Consider the following 19957-nt stretch of genomic DNA (forward strand, 5'->3'; position numbering starts at 1 on the left):
ATAGTCATGTAGGCACCCAGGACGGGTGTACAGACAGAAATAATCAACTATGAACATCAGAGGAACTTCTCTCAAGGAATTTTGGCTCATCTAATCAACTCATATCATCTCCAAATAATGTCTACTCAGAGCCCAGGGACTCAGAATGGTGAGTAAAAATAGGTGCTAAACACTCTGTCGGACAAAACACTCACATATTTTCTAAGAATGAAAATCATAGCCTAAAAGATAATTTGGAATGTTCTTTTTAGGTCAATAAAAATCCTTCAAATAAAATAGGTCAACTATTTCTATCTGGCATCCCTTATTCAAAGTTACTAAAACATTATCAGAAAGGACTTAATTTACTCTCAGCATTTATATGTGTGTGTGTATATACACACATATATATGTATATACACACATGCATAGATGTATGTATATGATTGATATATAATAAATTTCAAAAATTGTGCTAAATGTATATACTATATATACACATATATTTATATGTGTGAATATATACATATCTCCTCCTGGGTCATGGCAGAGAGGCTTTTTTAGCTAAATGAAACTATGAGATCATATCAGATCATAGAAGAGTGCTCTGACAAAGATGATCCCCTGGAGAAGGAAGTGACAAACCACTCCAGTATCTTTGCCAAGAAAATCCCAAGAAGAGGACAAAAATGGAAAAAAAGAGATGAAACTAGAAGATGAGCCCTTCAGGTGGCCAACACATTACTGGGGAAGATCAGAGGACAACTACAAGAAGCTCCAGAATGAAGTGGCTGGGCCAAATTCCCAAAGCAAGCTCAGCTGTGAATATGTCTAGGGATGGAAGCAAAGTCTGTGGCTATAAGGATGATTATGGCATAGGAACCTGAAATGTAAGCTCTATGAACCAAGCTAGAGGTGGTCCAACAGGAGGCAGAAAGATGAGACATCAACAGTTGGGTATTGGTGAACCCAAATGGATGGGAATAGGTGAATTTAATTCAGGTGATCATTACACATACTACTGTGGGCAAGAATCCCTTAGAAGAAATGGAGTAGCCCTCCTGGTCAAAAAGGGTGAGAGTATATAATCTCAAAAAATGAGAGAATGAAATTTGTTTGAATTCAAGATAACCTATTCAGCATCACAGCAATACAAGTCTGTGCTCCAACCATTGATGCCAAAGAAGCCAAAGCTTACATTTCAATCAAGGCCTACAACATCGTCTAGAAATAACACCAGAAGAAAATGGCACATTTGTTGTAGGGAATTGGAAGGCTAAAGTAGGAAATCAACAGATAATTCAACAACAGGTAAGTTTGGTCTTGGAGCACAAAATAAGCAGAGCAGAGACTAATAGAATTTTGTCAAAAGAACTTGTTGGTCATAGCAAATACTCTTTTTCACAATTCAAAAGGTGACTCAACTCATAGACATCACCAGATGGTCAATACTGTAATCAAATTGATTATATACTTTGCAGCCAAAGGTGAAGAAGCCCTATATGGTCAGTTTAAGACTTGGAACTGACTATGGCTCAGATCACCAGTTTCTTAATGTAAAATTCACTTCTAAGTTGAAGAAAGTAGGGAAAACCAGTAGACCATATAGATAGGACCCAAATAATTTCCCCATGAATATGAAGTAGAGATAATGAATACATTTACCTGAAGAACTATGGACAGAAGTTTATAATACTGTATGGGGCAGCAACAAAAAGCATCCCCCAAAAAAAGAAGAGCAAGAGAGCAAAATGGCTGCCTATGGAAGCTTTATAAATAGGTGAGGAAAGAAGGAAAGAGAATGGGAAAGATATACTCCAAAGCAGGGAGAGCCAAGAAGGTTTTCTTAAACAAGCAATGTAAAGAAATGGAAGAAAACAACAGAATGGGAAAGAGATCTGTTCAAGAAAATATCCCAGGAATGTTTCATGCAAAAATGAGCATGATAAAATGATATGGACTTGGCAGAAGCAGAAGAGATAAAGAAGAGGTGACAAGAATGCACAGAAGAACTTTACAAAAATGTTCTTATCATCACTGATAATCTAGAGCCAGACATCCTGGAGAATGAAGTCAAGTGAACCCAAGGAAGCATTGCTAATAATAAAGCTAGTGGAGAGGATAGATTTCCAGCTGAGCTATCTAAAATCCTAAAAGATGATGCTTTGTACGTATTGCACTCAATATGCCAGCACTCAATATTACAGCAGTTACTAGGTTGGAAAAGATCAACTTATATCCCAATCCTAAAGAAGACTAATGCCAAAGAATGTTCAAGTTACCAACTGATTGTGCTCATTTTACATGCCAGCAAGGTCATGCTTAAGATTCTGTAGGCTGGACTTCAGCAATATGTGAATCAAAAACTACCAGCTGGTTTTCAAAGAAGCAGAAGAACCAGATTCTGAATTCCCAACATTTGCTGGATTTTGTAGAAATCAAGGGATTTCCAGAAGAATGTCTACTTCTGTTTCAATGACTACACAAAGACCTTTGGCAGGATGGGGAATCACAACAAAATGGGGCAAGTTCAAAGAGATGGGAGCACCAGATCATCTTACTCACCTCCTGAGGAGCTCCTGTGGTGGTCAAGCAGCAACATTTTGAACCTAACAGTGAACAACTGATTGGCTCAAGACTGGGAAAGGAGTACAATGAGGTTACAAATTGTCACCTTATTTGTTGAACCTATATGCATAGTATATCATGTGAAATGCCCAACTGGATGAATCCAAAGCCCTAATTAAGGTTGCCAGGAGAAACAGAAACAGCCTTAAGTATGCAGATGATAACACTCTGCTGGCAGAAAGTGAAGAAGAATTAAGAGGCCTCTTGAAGAGGATGAAAGAAGATAATGTAAAAGCTATTTTGAAGATTAACATAAAAACCCATAAGATCTCAGCAATTGGTTCCTTCACTTCCTGGCATGAGACAGAGAAGAAATGGAAGCAGTGTTAGATTTTCTGTTCTTGGGTTTGAAGATCATGGCAGACAGTGACCGCAGGCATGATGAAAGATACTTGCCCATTAGAAAGAAAGCCATGGGAATTTTGGACAACACGCTAAAAGGCAGTCATTACCTTGCTGATAAAGGTCTACATGGTCAAAGTTATGGTTTTTCTGGGAGTAATACAGAAGTGTTAGTGTGGGATTATAAAGCATACTGAGCAACATGGAATTAACACTTTCAAATAGCGGTGCTGGAGAAGTCTTTTGAGAGTCCCTTGGACAGGAGGTGATCGAATCAGTCAATACTAAAAGAAATTAATTCAGATTATTCACTGTAAGATCAAATATTGAAACTAAAGCTAAACTATTTTGGTCATTTTCATAATGAGAAGACAGAATTCACTAGAGAAGACCCTAATGCTGGGAGAGATTGAAGGCAAAAGGAGAAGGGAATGGCAGAGGATGAGATGGATAGATAGTGTCATAGAAGCAACAAACATGAGCTTGGACAGACTTTGGGAGGTAATGGAGGACAGAAGGTTCATCATGCTGTGGCCCATGGAGTTATGACTGAATAACAAAAATGGATACATATACACACATAAAGATACACGTACACAAATATCTATATGAGAGAGAGACAGAGAGACAAAGACAGAGGAAGAGGGAGGGAAGAGAGAGAGAGCAAGGGAGAGAGAGATATGTATATATAATTTCAGAGTTGGAAGGCACCTTAAAGGGCATTTAGTTCTCACAAAATGTTACAGGTCAAGAAACTGAGGCACAGAGCATTTAAATGAGTTGCTTAATAGTACACATTTAGTGAGTAATAGAGCTGGAAATTGAACTTGCCCTATATTTCCAACCCAGAATTTTTGCCATCATATCTCATTGCTTCATTTTTGAACTCTCATAGTAGTTCCTTAACTGTTGCTAAAGACAATGTCAATGGTGGAGACATAATATTTGCAAAAATGAAAAAGTCTGGGAAGCATTAACCCCTCTGACAATAATTTGACCATTGCTTACAAAAGCAAAAATAATAACAAAAGGGATCAATCTTCACTGAAGGCTGTATTTTAATTTAAAATCCAGGAATTTTTGATTTTTTTGTTTGAGATTGTATTTTTATAAAAATCCAAGATTTTTGATTTTTGTTCGAAAAAAGATCTTTAAGAAAGAAGTTTGCTAACTCCTAAACCCAGAGAATGAATTGTTGCAGAAAGATGCCAGAAAACCTATACTACATTAAGAAGATCAAGAATGAATTTTGGATATGGTTGATTGAACTGAATATGGTTTGATTGAACATTTATTGTAAATGTATACATTTATGCCAAAAGGGACTGCCCCTAATTTGGCTTTCTATCAATGCACCTAGCAAAACATTGGTTTTGCTTTCTTTCTTTTCAATTCCTCCCTCACTACTCTAATTTCCTCTTAGAAAATTGAATATTGTATATATCTATAGTTAGAAGTACATTTAGGATTACAAAATGATTATGTTAAATGATCAATGGGCAGACTAGTCTCCCAATGATCATAAGGTTGGATTGTGAGCCTTAAAAATTCTCAGACCCTACTTCATAAGATTTGGTTAAGATCATTCCCCATTTTAAACAATGAAGGAACTTAGATCAGGAATGTGAGACTTCTACTCCACCCCTACTTAAGCCTGCTTTAGGGGAAGGAACTTCTTGCTTGCTGAACAATGAAAAATACTTAAACCCATAATTATAGTAAGGCAAAAGTTCTTAAGCTGTGCCTATTTTTAGATCTAATACAAAAGGGTGCTAAGTACCTTTAAAGGTCAGGCAACTTGTGAATTTACAAGGAGCAAAGAGGTGAGAAACTTACTCAGAGGTTTTCTGGTGTGAACTTAATAAAAGATTTAAGCCTTCTTAGGTTTGAATTAAGAATGGGCTGTCCTTTGAAAAACATCTACTGTGATTGGTAGATGTGAGAACTTAGGGGAGGTGACATAGGAGAAAATTCCCTTTAAAAGGAGATGAAAATCTCTCTCTTGGGAGAGTCAGCTGGGAAAGGCTGAATTGGAGGAGGCAGCTGGCCAAAGCTGCCTTGAAGGGTCTCTCGGGGCTCCCTCTCAGAGATCTTGTGGTGAGTTGATAAAAGACTGATGTGTTGATCCCTCTCTTAGGGTTTTCAGCCTAGGCAGGCTCATGCTGGCCTAGGCTGGTGTAGCCTTTTTCTCATTATTTCCTTTTTCTCTCTCTCTCTTTCTTTAATTCCTCATTTGTATTAATTAAAATCTCTATAAAACCCAGCTGACTTGGGTATATTTAATATTTGGGAATTTTCCCCTGGCGACCACCTTATATTTGATTTAAAACAAGACACTGTCTTGAAAACATATTTTCTGTGGTCACAATTAAAGTCAACCACTCTTTTATCACTACAGTTTATGTCTTCCACTATTTTAATTATTACAGGGCTCAAAGACAGAGGACAGTGTTGTATTCCTTTTCATGAGTCTGCCCCTTCTGCCAGGAATAGCTGCTGATCTTGGATTTTGCTCACTCAGGAATCGGAGAAGGTGGGGCAGACTTCAGAGGCGATAAGCTAAATGCTTTTGCAGGCCACAATGACTTTATGGAGTTGATCTAGAGCCAGTCGGCCATTGCTCTACCGTGGTAGTTTTCTACATGGTTCAGGAATGTGGAGGGCAAACGAGATCTCTGCACCCTATTTCCACCATCCTCAGAGTGCCCTCACTTATTCGGTCCTCAAATATATGGCCAACTTGATTCAAGAATCTCTATTTGTCGTGTTCACTGCTCTGCTGAAACTAATCCCTGAGGCGAGAGGGCAGTGTTCACTTACTTTCATTTTAAAAGAATGATTAAAAAAATAGTCATCTGAGAACCCCAAAGAGCCAATAGGTGGACCTACCTGTTGCCCCACAGAGAATGATTTCCAGCATCTTTAGCTGTGGTCTGCAGGGACCCCGCTTTAGCACGGGCATTCGATGATCCTGAGGAAGCCTGAGAAGGCGAGTAGTCCGAATATGTACCCGAGGAAACACTGTTATTTAGACACTGAGGTTTATCGACTTCAGACTCATCCGTTGATTCTGAAATTGAAGGGGGAAATTGAGCAGAATCGTGACTATTTACAATTCACGTTTCCTAGAACAACACGCTCCCCACACAAACACTGCATTCTGCTCTTGGAAACCACGATTGTCAAACAGACGTACATGAAATACCGGGGAAACAGGGTATGCGGATGGGCAATCCTGCACAGGTACTCGGAAAATCACTTAAATGCCAGTTTGAAAGTATTACCCTTTTTGTCTTTTGCTAGAAGAACGAGTTTGGGAGGGTATAGCGGAGCCTCGGCCAGTGAAGGGTGAAGTTCCCCAATCCTCATCTCACTGGCTGGATGGACAAAAGAATCCTGAGAGGCAGGAAAATAAGAGAAAACCTATGAATGTGCATCAGTGACCCAAGGCTGCCTGGAATCAGATAGGGGTGACACAGCTCAAAGGACCTGGGGGTGGGGGGGGGGAGGAGAAAACCCACATAGATACCAGAAGCTGCCAACATGGGGCAGACAAACCCACATTCATTGGTTGAGCAGCCAAGCTATTTTTATGAGTGCCTACTGTGCGCAGAGTTCTAGGCAGGATGCTTGAGTGGCCCCAGAAGTGTAGAAGCCATGCTCTCAGATGTCCTTTGTAGAAGACATCGAGTTAAACCATAATAAAAGAGAGACGAGACCTCACACACACATTGGCATTTATTTAGAGTGCTGTGAAATCTGTCAAGCACTTTATACCCAGTAGGCAGGCACTGGTGCCTCACTGCCAACCCTGGGATGTCAGGATCTAGAGGTGTTGGGGATTGGTGGGGAGCTCCCTGGATAGAAGCTCCCTAAAGGACAGCTTCTTTGTAGTTTACAGGATCACAGAGCTGCCTGGGGCATGGAGAGTTTAAGTGACTCCTACCTAGTCACAGCCAGGTCTTGAACCCATGCCTTCCTGACTCTGAAGTCAGGTCTCTGCTGCCCAGGACTGTCTTTCCTCTTTGACAGAGGAGAAGACTGAGATTCACCATCATTAAGTGGCTAGCCCATGGCCACTCAGTCAGGGAAGAAGCCAAAGTCTTCCTGATGGATTCTAAGGGTCACACTCCAGCTTCCACGTGGCAGTTTCTCTCATGTACATGTCTGTGTTTCTGATGGGTCTGAGGCTTAGGACAGGCTTAAAACATGAGGCAGATAGAACGGTGGATAGAATGTCCACTGGAGAGAGTGTTTGGCCTTGTGTCCAAATTCTGATGGAGGGGGCAGTGGGAAGGGAGCACTTCCTTCCCTTAAAGTATTTTATTGTTGTTGATGCCTTTTTTTTAAACCGTTACCTTCTGTCTTCGAAGGCAGAAGGATGGTAAGGGCTAGGTAATCACTAGTAAGTGGCTCACCCAGAATCTTGTAGCTAGGAAGTGTCTGAAGCTAGACTTGAACTCAGGGCCTCCTGTTTTTAGGTCTGGCTCTCTATCCCCTGAGCCATTTGGTTGTTCCTTGTTAAGTTTTAGACTTGACCCAAAGAAGGAAATCATGTGCCATTGGCTCTAATCCAAATTATGTTGAAAGTCTGAACTAGGCATCATTGCAACAATCAGGAGTCATTCATTTAATTTGTTACAACAGAAACTTTTTTCCTTCTAAGGGTTAGTATTAATGAATATTTTGGGTCAGTCAAAAGCCTATCATTACAGTGTGTTGGCCAGAGCTGTCAGGGAGAGTCAACTAATTCTTGAGAAAAGTTTGGAAAATTGGGTGCCATTTTATGGGAAGTAGCACTCATTTATTCAATGGAAGTTGCCCGTTTGGATGAGTTTCAAAAAGGTCAACCACTCTCCTAGAAGTACTTGACTTACTCAGGACTAGTTGTTAACCACAAACCAATGTCCTACTGCTTAGCTACTCCAATAATCTAAATCTAAAATTGCGAGGAACTTGGACATACCATTAGTAATTCTTAGTATGAGAAATACTATTGGGAACTATGAAAAACCAACGCATGCTGCTAGTAACTATTAAATAAGACTAGAAATACCAACTAGTAAATAATGCTAGCAACTTGGAAATACCTCAACTGTAATTTCCTTTGGGGCAACTGGCCACTTGTGTTCATACTTCTCTTTCACAGGTTGATCCGTGTTGGCCGTTGGATTTGAATTCTCAACGCGAACTCCATGGCTTGTCTTTCCCACCAGATTTTGAACAGACTTTACCATATTCTTCAAATCTTCTGGGTAAGGAGTTGGGTATCGCTTTAGGTTTATTTCAACCTGCAAGTTTATAAGAAGAAATTGAATACAAAATGTCTTGGGCCCCCATTTTCAAGAAACTTCCATTGCATATGGACTAGCTAGTGAAAATGCACGTGAAATCACGAGTACTCTAGGCACTTGAAAGACTGCTCTGGGTAGAAGAGTGCTTATCATACTCCCCAGGTCTTTTGGGCATGCAGCATTTAGATTGTAGTCTCTTCTCCCACCTACACCTACCTAGCAGATGCCTGAGAATCACAGCAATTTAAACATTTAAAAGACTGACAGAGCTTCTACACTATTTAATCATTCTATCGGTCACCGAAGTGTTTGTACTTTGTGGATGAATTTCGTCCATCCATGAATTACTTCTAAGTAATATTGCTGATGTTAATGATACGCATGCAGGAAAGGAGGGGAGACATCCCCCCTCTGATGATTTTCATGCAGTGTTGTTATATGTAAAAAAAAAAGAAAAGTAGATAACATCTGGTGTCCTAATATGCATCAGAGAGATGTTAATGAACACATTACTTGGAAACAGCCACTATTTCCAAAGTAGTAGGAGAGAAAAGCATCGGAAAGGTCACTTACGTTGAGTTTTCACCCAAGTCAAGTACAACAGTTTAGTGGGCTTGTTAGATCAGATTCAAACTAGGCAAATGAAATGGAGAAGTGAGGCAGTCTTCTAGCAAGGCTATGCTGGAAGGCCACGGGGCTTCCATGCCATCAGATTATGATCTCCTGACCCAAGAGTCTAGCTTTTGTTCTGGCAAGGATTAGCCTTAGAACCAACTCAAAGCTCTGCTTCACTCTGTTGATTTCGCTTTGATGAAACATATGGATGTGACTATTCGGAACAGGTAATTTATGGAAAACGAGAAATTCCGCACAAATCACAGTGTCTTTTGACTGAAACAGACATAGTCATCAGAACTGATTTAAAAATAAGGAAGATGCAGTCAGTGGTGTAAATTTGCCTCCCTTCATTAAAAACAGTGTTATCTCCCAAAAGAGAAACGTCTGAATATGGCAACTTTGGATTTTCATCCAAATGCAGAAATTGTGTGTGTGTTTGAGCGAGTGGGAGTCTTTGTGCCTGCGTAACTCGCTATGGTTCTTAGGAAGCAGGGCGAATGTGGATGAGAGAAATTATTTTGCCATCAAAAAGGAAATGAACATTTCCGAATTCCCTAAACTAATAACAACAACAACAATAACACAAAACAAACAAAAAACTTCTTTTTATGGCACTGCCCAGATTATATTTTTAATAGGGGTAGGAAGTAACCAATTATTTAAAAATATATTTAGAGAGATGGAAAATATCTGGTAGTAAGGCAGACAGGTAGTTTAGTATTTTTTCTATCATATAAATTGATGCGAATTCATAGCATGGAAACTAATTTAGAAATACAAATTTCTCATTAGCCTTATTTGCAATTTGAAACACTCTAATAAAAGTGCTTTTTAACAGTTTCATCCCATATGGTGAATCTTAAATTCAAAATGTAAAAAAAATAGCATTTTGGCTAGAAATTTGCAATGTACACGACTATCTAGATTGGTATCGGGGATGTTCATCTGCCATAGTTGATTTATTTTTAATTATTTTATTGAACTTTAGTATTTTTGACATCGGAAGTTTGAAGAAAAATGCGATTACTTCTAAAATGCAAATATTTTTGTGCCGCATTATAATTTCTATCAACATGATTTTTGTTAACATAGCATTGATCTGAAAAGTCAAGCTCAAATATGAAAAAGATTAAATTAAAGTGACACATGCCACTACTTCTTTCTCATCTGCAAAGTTATTTAGAATTAAATTTCTATGGAATGAGGAGGAAGTTAAGAAAGGAAGCCATTTTGCTTATTCAAGATCTAGTTGGAATAATATTTGTTATTCTTTGTCAAACCCATTTGCTAATGACAGAATTACGTGGCAATGAGTTCTTAACTAAATTCATAACATTTTCTGAGTATTTTGTCCAGTGAATGCATTTTGGTTACATAGCCTGTATTCAAGGGAAAATGTATTTGTGGGTGACAAATTTGGAGACCGATATTTAGCCTGGGAAATAATCTACTTGTTTGAAGTTGATTAGGGGAGGCTTCACTGGAGGAAAGCACTGCTGGGCTATGACAGGTCAGGAGAGCTGATCATTGGGGCCAGCTCTCCTACTAGCAAGAAGAATTGCTATGGGGAAGTCAGATAATCTCTGGGACTCGATTTCTCTACATGAAACATAGGAATTTGAATCCTTGTATAATCTATTTTGCAGGGTGGTTATAATGATAAAATGAGGCAGGAGACATACAGGTCATTGAAAGATTAAAGTATACCATCAAGGAAGGTAATATGAATGTTGGTCTTTGGCGAACTGGGATTCCAACTTCTAAGTGTTGCCATGGGCTACCTTGGGCTTTTCCCTACTCTTCTTCAGATGTATTTGAAAAGAAGTCTACATGGGTGAGAGGATAGACCAAATGAACGTATTTGGGACTATATAAGCGACTCACCAGTGTGGGCGTGAGACACACTCACACACGTGCACACACACACACATACACATGTATGTAGAAGACAGACTGGCAGTTTAGAATCTTTTGTCTGTTTATTTAAAATATACTGGGGTTTATTTAAAACTTTCTCTAAATATTGAAATGTGTATCACAACATGGTATGATGCCGACTTTGAAAAAGTCAGTAAATGCCTCTTTGCCATTTCCTTCCTGATTCTTGTACAAATTTTCAACATGGCTGCCGAATGTTCCTGCGATGATAACGATATGATCTGAAACTGGTTAATATCCCAACAATCTAAATTATGGAATTAGTTTCTTATTAAGATTTGAAATTGCTTAGGACAGAGTGTCTCCTTCTACTATAAGCCATGGAAAAATGAAAATTTGTTAAAATTTAGGTAATGTATCTTTCAATGATTGCAATGTTGCATTCTTCACTTGCTCTGTAGTATTTGTAAAATACATTTTATTGAACAGGAAATCCTACTGAAATATTCAATCAGTTTATGTAAAACAGGCCAATGTGTGATGTTCTTTCTCTTTCATTTTTAAATCAGCTGGAAAATCATCTTGTTCAGAAATCATAAATTCAAAGAGTAAATCTGAGGTTTGGAAATATCAAAACATTAATTTTGAAGTAGAAATTTCACACAGTGGAGGAATTGTATAGATATTTACAATCCTAGAACTTAAACATGGACAAATTTCCATCTTTACAACAGAGCGATTGTGGTTTCCTTCAGAATTGACTTGATTCTAATTTTATTGGGCTGTAAAGACAATAGAGAGTCAAATTTCGGGAGAAAGATTATAGTTGCTCTGCCAGTCATCGCATTATGGGATATTCTCAGATGGAAAATGAACAAATGAAAGGAAATCGATGACCATTTTAGAGGAAGAGATTTTCACTCTGCCTTACTTTGCAGAAGTGTTTTTCGACAGGACACAAGAACATAGACTCATACATTTGGGCCAGAGGAACTTCCTGGCCACCCTCAATTCACAGACGAAGAAACTATGGCTAAGAAAGACGACATGATTGCTCTGTCCAGGTTCCCGTAGTTGGCAAAAGTCTGAGGCAGATTGGAACCGGAGCCTTCTGGCCTTCAAGGCTAGTTCCCTATGTGCTAGGCCATGCCTCCTTCCCTCCAAATCAGTCTAGTATGTGTCAGGAATACCATTGATTCTTATGTGATAATCAACACAATGGAAGTCTTAGACTGTGATGGCAGATTTATTGTTTCATTAAAATGGTGCTGGGTGCTGCGACTCCAAAGGAAATGGGTGTCTTTGAAGAGAAACCCATCTTAGTGTTGTTCAATGTGCCTTTCCTGTGAAATTCCATCCAAATTTAAAAACTGGAAGCTTGACACACTTCAGCTTCCCTCCACCACAAAGTCTGGGTGGTCCAGTGGTCTGACTGTCAGCACGTCTGTGGGATGGCTAAAGTTCTTGCAGTGCTCTCATGCTTAGGATGGGAAAGTCCACGTTTAACAGCAAAACCTACCAACTAGCCAAAATTGGTCCCCCCAAGTCCAGAGCCACCCCAGTGAGTTATTTCCCCCTCCCTCCCACTGACCAGGCCCCCTCCCCCAGCCCACCACACAGATGCTGGCATTGCCAAGTATCCATCAGAAAATCCATCTGGATGGAACAATGGCAATTAGAAAGCAGCTTGTCAGTCATCATTCCTTGCAAAAACCATGCAGAACATACCCCATAAGCCACTGGCTCCAAGGCAGCCTCTACATGGGGGATCTCCTGCCCCAAACACCTAGGCCTACCTGTCTGCCACTTAGAGAGGGAAGACTGGTGGAATTTGCTGCAACGGGCAATGGAGTACACATGCTCCTTTCCTGCTGGAGGCCACTTATACACCCCCAAGCCAGCTGTGGGTCAATCTGGGCAACTGGCATGTCTTGGATCTGCTGATCACACCTGGCCCATGGTGTGCAGCAATCGCCAGACAGTCTGGCAGGTTGGAGGGTAATCCCACGCTGGCCCCTTTCCCAGGGGGCTTGGCAAGGCTGATCCTGCGGGAGAAGGAATCTCCATTTTCTGGGAGAAAGAGGAGCACTATAACAACACTTTCAGTTTGTTACCATTTCTCTCTAGCCTACCTGGAGTGCATTTTTTGGGGAAAAACTCTATTTTTATCCAACGGCAATAATATGGCTGGATGCCAACAGGTCCTAAGATCGGTCACAAAATGCCGCAATCGGGCTACGCTCTACACACGCTGGGGAATTAGACATTAATTCATGTGTGCGTCGATGGTATAGGTCAATAGTGCATGATTTCCCATGTTCTGAATCGGTATATACAAGAGATAAAATGGCTCCTAAATTTAATGCACATGTAATGAACCAGAAAATTGAGATGAACCTACTTGAAGATTTCAGTGTAACCCATTCATCATGCCTCCATGATGACTTATTTAGAAGAATGTATTCTAATTTGCCCCAGAAACACTGGCATTGGAAATACTTGAATCAGCCACAACCAAGTAGATGGAAATTTTAAAATAAAAATTAAAACACAATCAGAACAACGACAAAAACCGCAAAGTAAGCTCCAAAGTAAAAAGAAAAGCTAATGTGGAAGCCAAGAAAACAAAAAGGAACTTAAATCAAAAGAATAATTCCCCGATTCCCTCCTGGACTTTCCTCCCCCAATAATAACCCACCACCCAGAGGGTAGGGACCCTGCTTTGGCCTCTCTCTTCTTCCCAGCACTTAGTATAGTGGCTGGTACACAGGAAGAGTTTAATAAATGCTCAGCAATTGACTGATAAACTCCACAAACCAGACTTCTAAATAATGACTTAAATGGACGGTATTTGGGAATCAAAGTAGCTCTGCTTTTATTGTCTCTCTCTCACACACACACCAGATTCGATTCGATGCACTTTTCATGCCCTCTTGGATACTCTATTAAGATCTTCAGTGAGAACTGGCAGAAATTTTGGAAATTCAGTTAAGTATGAAAATAATGCCAAAGTCCAGGGCAGAGCACATTGCTATTAGGATTGAACATTTTTGGAGATTCGCACCTTCTTCCTTTATTTTGGGTGCTCTTGAATTCCGATCAAGACTAATTTTTTTAAAGGAAACAACAATCCTCCCAAGTTCTTTTGAGCCCACCATCACCAAGGCACCGAGATATTTTTGCAAAATCCCTTAACAGTAAAAAGTTTTTTCCTGTTACTAGAAAAAACCCCCCATACTCCATCAGTGAATGTCCTGCTTTGTATCCAGAGAGCACCCAGATGTTTAAAAGAAAGCTCGGCAAATGAGTGAGGTCGAAGGAAGGGTGTAAAGATCAAGGGTGACCACAGAATTTGACGCCAAGATGCATATTAAGTTACCTGCATAATTAGTTAGCTAGAGTGACAGTTGTTAGTATCTATGATGGGAAAAGTGCAGAAATAATAAGAAAAAAATTAATGGGAGATCTATGATGTTGCCATGATGATAGAAGACACTGAAACTTGACATTGACAAAAAGTGGACATGTATTTATCGTTTTGAATTCATCTAAGTTAAATGAATTGGAAATCACCAAAGGATATTTATTCAAATATCCTGTGTGGTCAACATTTTGAGCATATTTGAAACAATGAAAACACCATCTATCCGCCATTAGGGACTCTTATCCTGAATTACTTTGGATCCTCACATTTAAACCGATTCTGGGACTTTTCTTGACTATTCCTGTGACACTTGAATCTTTGACATTTTGGCAGTAAAGTGCAACATTAGTTATATTTGGCCTCGGTTCTGTTTGTGGGATCATTACTCAGCGAGCAAAAGGAAACCAAGGCTACGTATGGAAGAACTTTTCTTTTGTTTCTCACTGGCTACCAGTTTGACTCTTTCTCTCACTGCTACTCCCTTGGGCTATGACAAGTCTGTTCTGTCCAGGATGCATCAGTCAGAGCTGTAGCGATCTCAGCTGGATGGGCAGATGAAGAATCTGCACCATTCTTAATCCTTATTAAAAAGAGACCCCACGGCCATCTTTAGCAACAGAACATTGTCAGGACTGCTTATATATTCTCGACTGCGTAACATCGGTGTGAAATGGGCAGACTCCTAGAGGGTTAGGGGGCAGGTGGCCGTCAAACAAGACATAGAAGGTTCACCTTAACTTTTCCAGCACTGTCGTCTTCTTCCTTTTTTTCTTCAAATTCAAAGGCTACGGTCATTCGTTGTTGTCGTTGCTCCTCCCACAGAGTAGGATTAAAACTGTCGCTGTCTGACTGGAAATCTACAGTTACATTCCAAAGTATTATCAGAGTAAAAGTGGTTTTCTAAGAGGATTATTAACAATCCTTAATTAATGCATCAAGCAAAAACTGTTGAAAGGTACTAAAAACTGAAAAAGAAAAAGGGGCGCACAGTCAACATCCCAATTGCCAGTTGGCCTTCTTGAATCTTAATTTCAAATCAACTATCATCAACCTCCATTCATCCAAAGTGACCTTGCTTTGGAGCCTTCCAATGTGGGCAATTGGACATGCTGAGGGTGGGAGGGTGGGAGGTGGAGTCTCTTCCATAAACAAAACAAAACAGAACACTGTATGAATATGGTTTCTTATGGAAGAAGCTTCCTAGCATTTCATCCTGCTTTTGGAGAAGTGACACAGAAGTGTTTCTTTTTTCCCCTATTGGAGGGAAAGGCTGGCAAGACTCGTTTGGACTTTCACATAGAGATTACAATTATTCTATTCAAGTCTGAAATTCAAAAAACAATGTTAAATGATTTCTAAATATTGGATTGTCATTTAAAGACCGAGCGATGAGGGGTTTGTTGAAACTCCAAACAATGACTTTTCTCATCTCCTAATCAATTCTGAAAGAGTGTGTGTGTGTGTGTGTGTGTGTGTGTGTGTGTGTGTGTGCGTGTGACTTATGCCCCAAAGAACACAAGGTGACAGGGTGTTCAAGATTTTAAATTACATGCTAATTTCCCTTGTCTTCCCTAGGATGAATATTTTTTCCCCTTTCCATATGACAGAAAAAGTTGATTGTTCTCTAAATGTGACATTTGACGTCAGGAAGTCTAGCTCAAATCCAGGAAGGAAGCAGACATTTAATTTACATGCCCAGTTCCAGGAAAGATACTTGTGAATGTCTTTTATTTTTTCTTGCAAAATTCAAAGGAGAAATCTTTTGATAGAATTTTCCTGAAGACTTTTATCTTAAAGTAACTAGGTAAATAAACATGGTGGTTTTTCTTTCTGAATCTCAACATTTTCAATAAACTAAGTATGGAGATATATATATTTTTTGTATTAATCTCGGATTCCCAGACTCCTAAAAAGCAAAAATGCTTGTAAAATAATATAAGACACTGAAGAATCCACTTACATTTGTCAATTCTAAATGGAAATTTTATTTTATCATTTAACCTTAAAACCAGAAAGATGGGCATACCTGTTACAGAAGGATCCATTTACAAGTTGTCCTAATTCAAGTTACATTAGATTTAAAGAGGGTTACTTTTCAAAGCAGCTCTCTCTGTAGCTGTCTGTCTTGCTCCTTCCTCTCCTTTCTTCTTCTCTGTCTCTGTTTCTGCTTCTCTCTTTCCCTCTTCTCTTTCACTTTCTCTGTCTCTGTCTCCTTCTCCAATAGAGTTAGGAGGAAACTCACCTTTATTTTCAACTTATTAGCATTTGGGTCCCACTTGCCTATGTCACCATCCCAAGGATGAATGATACATTTCTTTGAAAATATGAAGAGTCAATAGGATTAAGGGGTTACTTTCTCAGAATGTAACCTTTTAATCTCATCGATTCTTGACTTGAACTTCCAAAAATGCTCATGAACTTTTCTTTGACTACCTTGGGAAAGACGACACTGTTGTTCATCGTAAGATTACTTGTTGCAATTGATTTCTAAGTGCATTTGATGTCATGAGTACCTGGGCCGTTTAGTCTGTGTGTGTGGAACCAGGGAACCCAAGGTTGGTACTAGCTCCTTCAGAACTCTATCTAGTTAATTCTTCTTGCCTCACACTGACCTTATATTATTTCGGTTAACTGGGTAGCTGGTGGTTAAAGTTCCCTGGGAAGGAAATGCTAGATCTTTGATTTACTACCTTCTAGAGCTACAGTCCCTTCAGTTGGGAAGTTCCTTAAATTCAATTGAACATTTCTATTTATCAAGGGAGGCAAATTATTTTTAGAATGCTATTGAAGAGGTTCCTTTGGACATAACGATGAAGCTGCACATAAAAGCAAAGGTACTTCTGGATCAGAAACACTCCCCACCCCAAATTATTTTTATATAAATCTATTCAATTGTTGGAAATTGATGACACTGATATATTTTTTAAAAAACCCTTACCTTCCGTCTTGGAATCCATACTGTGTATTGGCTCCAAGACAGAAGAGTGGTAAGGGCTAGGCAATGGGGGGTCAAGTGACTTGCCCAGGGTCATACAGCTGGGAAGTGTCTGAGGTCAGATTTGAACTTAGGACTTCCCATCTATCCATAGCCCTACTTACCCACCAAATTTACTGACCAGGGGCTAAAGCTAAAATAATTCCATTCTCTAAAGTAGAAATATAAAATAATAATGATATTAAATAAATAATTATTACATTTCCAACTGAGTTCTTAGAAAATGTTTCTGATGGAGACTTACCTTCATCACCACGAGGTTGTTGAGGGAACATGTAGTTAGTCAATACTCTTTGTTTTGTTTCTGGGTGAGCTTCTGTTTGTAAAGGGATAAGGGCCTTTGACTGTAAATAAAAGAAAAATGAAACAGAATCAGCAAACCAAAAATGTTTATATGAAAAATGTTTCTTTAAAGAAAAATTGTATCAAGTAAAAGTTACGCATTCTTCTTTCAAGGATCAGAATGGTCAATCTGATCCTAAGTTCTTGTAGAGTGAGGGGAGGTGAGATATGAATATACGGGTTGTAAAGGAGGATTGTTGCTGAAACACATTCCCAGATCTTGGAATTCCAAATTAAATGACACTGAAGGTTACTATCAGAATTACAAAAAAACATGCTTTAGTTCAGAGTGTCCTACACTGTTACCTAATCAAAGTCTGGAGAAAACACTGGGCTCCCAGAGGCTGTGCATGCCAATGGCAGGTTCTACCAAGTTGAAGAAGCCTAGACTATGGTTCTTCAGTTCTGTCCTCTGATGACCAAAATGGCTCAGAGATGTTCATCATCAGTTGTCCTTGGGACGATGAAGTTTATGGCCATGGCCACTTTCAGATCAGCAATTTCAGAGAAGGTAGAAGAAATATCCACATAGACCAAATCCCAGTATCTTGATGCATTGAGGATGGAGCCACATTCAGTTTTATTGATCAATATTGCCAACGCAATGCTCTGTTTGAGATCTCCAAATGTCATCACAGTATTTGTTTCTTTTATTAAGGAAAGAAATCTTTAGGTATAATTCTGCATGTCCATCACTTTTCAATGGTGTAGTTTTCTAGCAATGTGCCTAATAGCTAACATGTACACAGAGTTATAAGGTTTCCAATAGATTTACACATATCATCTTGATCTGGGATCAAACACCATCATGAAGTTATTAACAAATTCATGAAATGCAGAGAAGTTCAAACAACTGAAAGTAATTTAAAATGCCACTAAGAGTAATTATTTAGAACTGCTGCTTTAGAAGACAGATACAAGATACATTTATTGACCAAGAAGTGTGAAGTCTGGCATATATATCAGAACTTAGTACGGTGATTGGCCCATAACAGGTGCTTAGTCAATGTGTACTGAAATTATCAAGTCTGATTATATCAAGTTCTATCCAAAACTCCAGATCACCACTAAATCTTTAAAAAAATGGATTTATAGAAATACTTCCAAAAACACCTATTTATTATACTTATATATTTATTATAAACAATTCTATCTAAATATATATCGGAAATAGTTGTTATTTAATATTGAAGTTATTTAATTTAACTGGAGCCTATTCTTTGGATGGAATGTAACATGGGAAAAATAAGATTTCCTTTGTGGTATGACATTCCATATGGAAATAAGCAAGGAACATGATCATTTAAAAGAAAAATTTGATGATACAATTTCAATTCTATCCAAATTCCCATAAGACAGAATCATGATTTTAGTGGGTTTTCTGGGACTTGGGTCTTTAAAATAGATTCTATAGTTCACATTTATTTCAGAATGAAGAGTGATTTTTAATGATGTATAATGATCTCTTAAGTGTGGAAGAGGCATGAAGAAAGGACAAGCCAGGCATGCAGACCAAGCTGGGGACCTGATCTGCAAAATCAAGGTGAAGATTCCAAACGGAATGTTCCCAGGACGAGGCAGTTGAAGCTGGCCAGGGGAGGAACTGATTCTCTCTCTCTGGGGGTGACTGATCAAGAAAGGAGAAACCTCTTCTCTGGGTTCCTGATCAAAAGAGACTGGCTTTTTCTGATCTAGAGAGATCTTCCTACATACCTCTTCCACATAAGGCATTGAAAATTTAACATTGTATTATTAAGATATTTTGGATGACAGTGCCACTGTCACCCCAATAAATAGGAGGCCCTAATATGAGTGCAGTAACACAAGCATACCTCTCACATGCTCCCTGAACTGCTGGCTTAAGGTCAACTTAGCAGGTCTCTAAGAGTGGCCCAGGAATCTGTCCATGGCCCCATTCTGCTTCATAGTTTATCAAGGACTTGGATAAAGCAAAGATGGCATGCTGATCAAATTTCCAATGACATAAAGCTGGAAAAGACAGTTAATATATGGAAGGTGAGGCTGCCAGGATGCTATAGAACCTCTAGACTATATTATATGGGCATCTTTTCTGGATAAGAAAAGATTTCATGGGGGACGTGATATTTGTTTTTAAATTTAACAGGAGGCTAGTGAGCATGCACAATTTACTCCACTAATGTACTCCCCTATTAGAAGAGGCTGGGGACCCTGTTTCCAGAAAGTCATGATGTGTGTTAAGAAAGGACTCTGCCCCGCAACTTGGAGCATGAGCATTCTGGAGATGGGTCTAGTTTGCTGAAAATATGGTAAAGAGATGGACTACTGATGGGCAGCATAGCCAGACATGGGGGACGTTCAAAAACCACTATGTGGATAAAGTGAGAAGCCTTCATTTCTCCTTGGCTTTGGTCACACAGAGAGATAAGGGCTGGGGCTTAGGTGAGGAGTAGGACTCAAACCTATTGATTCCTACTA

General features: G+C 39.2%; 1 protein-coding gene across 3 annotated transcripts in view; it reads right to left on the reverse strand.

Moving 5' to 3' along the window:
- The window catches only part of LRRC7 (leucine rich repeat containing 7), a 572907-nt gene that overhangs the window by 81444 nt on the left and 471506 nt on the right, over positions 1–19957 (reverse strand). For all 3 annotated transcript variants that reach the window (XM_056814946.1, XM_056814945.1, XM_056814947.1), the window contains exons 15-20: positions 17403–17502; positions 14896–15020; positions 12536–12784; positions 8040–8240; positions 6234–6345; positions 5839–6019 (exon numbers count right to left, since the gene is read on the reverse strand). In XM_056814946.1, coding sequence (XP_056670924.1) covers positions 5839–6019; positions 6234–6345; positions 8040–8240; positions 12536–12784; positions 14896–15020; positions 17403–17502 — 968 coding nt within the window. The remainder of the gene's footprint in view (positions 1–5838; positions 6020–6233; positions 6346–8039; positions 8241–12535; positions 12785–14895; positions 15021–17402; positions 17503–19957) is intronic.

The sequence above is a fragment of the Monodelphis domestica genome, chromosome 2, assembly GCF_027887165.1.
Source record: "Monodelphis domestica isolate mMonDom1 chromosome 2, mMonDom1.pri, whole genome shotgun sequence".
Classification (NCBI taxonomy): Eukaryota; Metazoa; Chordata; class Mammalia; order Didelphimorphia; family Didelphidae; genus Monodelphis; species Monodelphis domestica.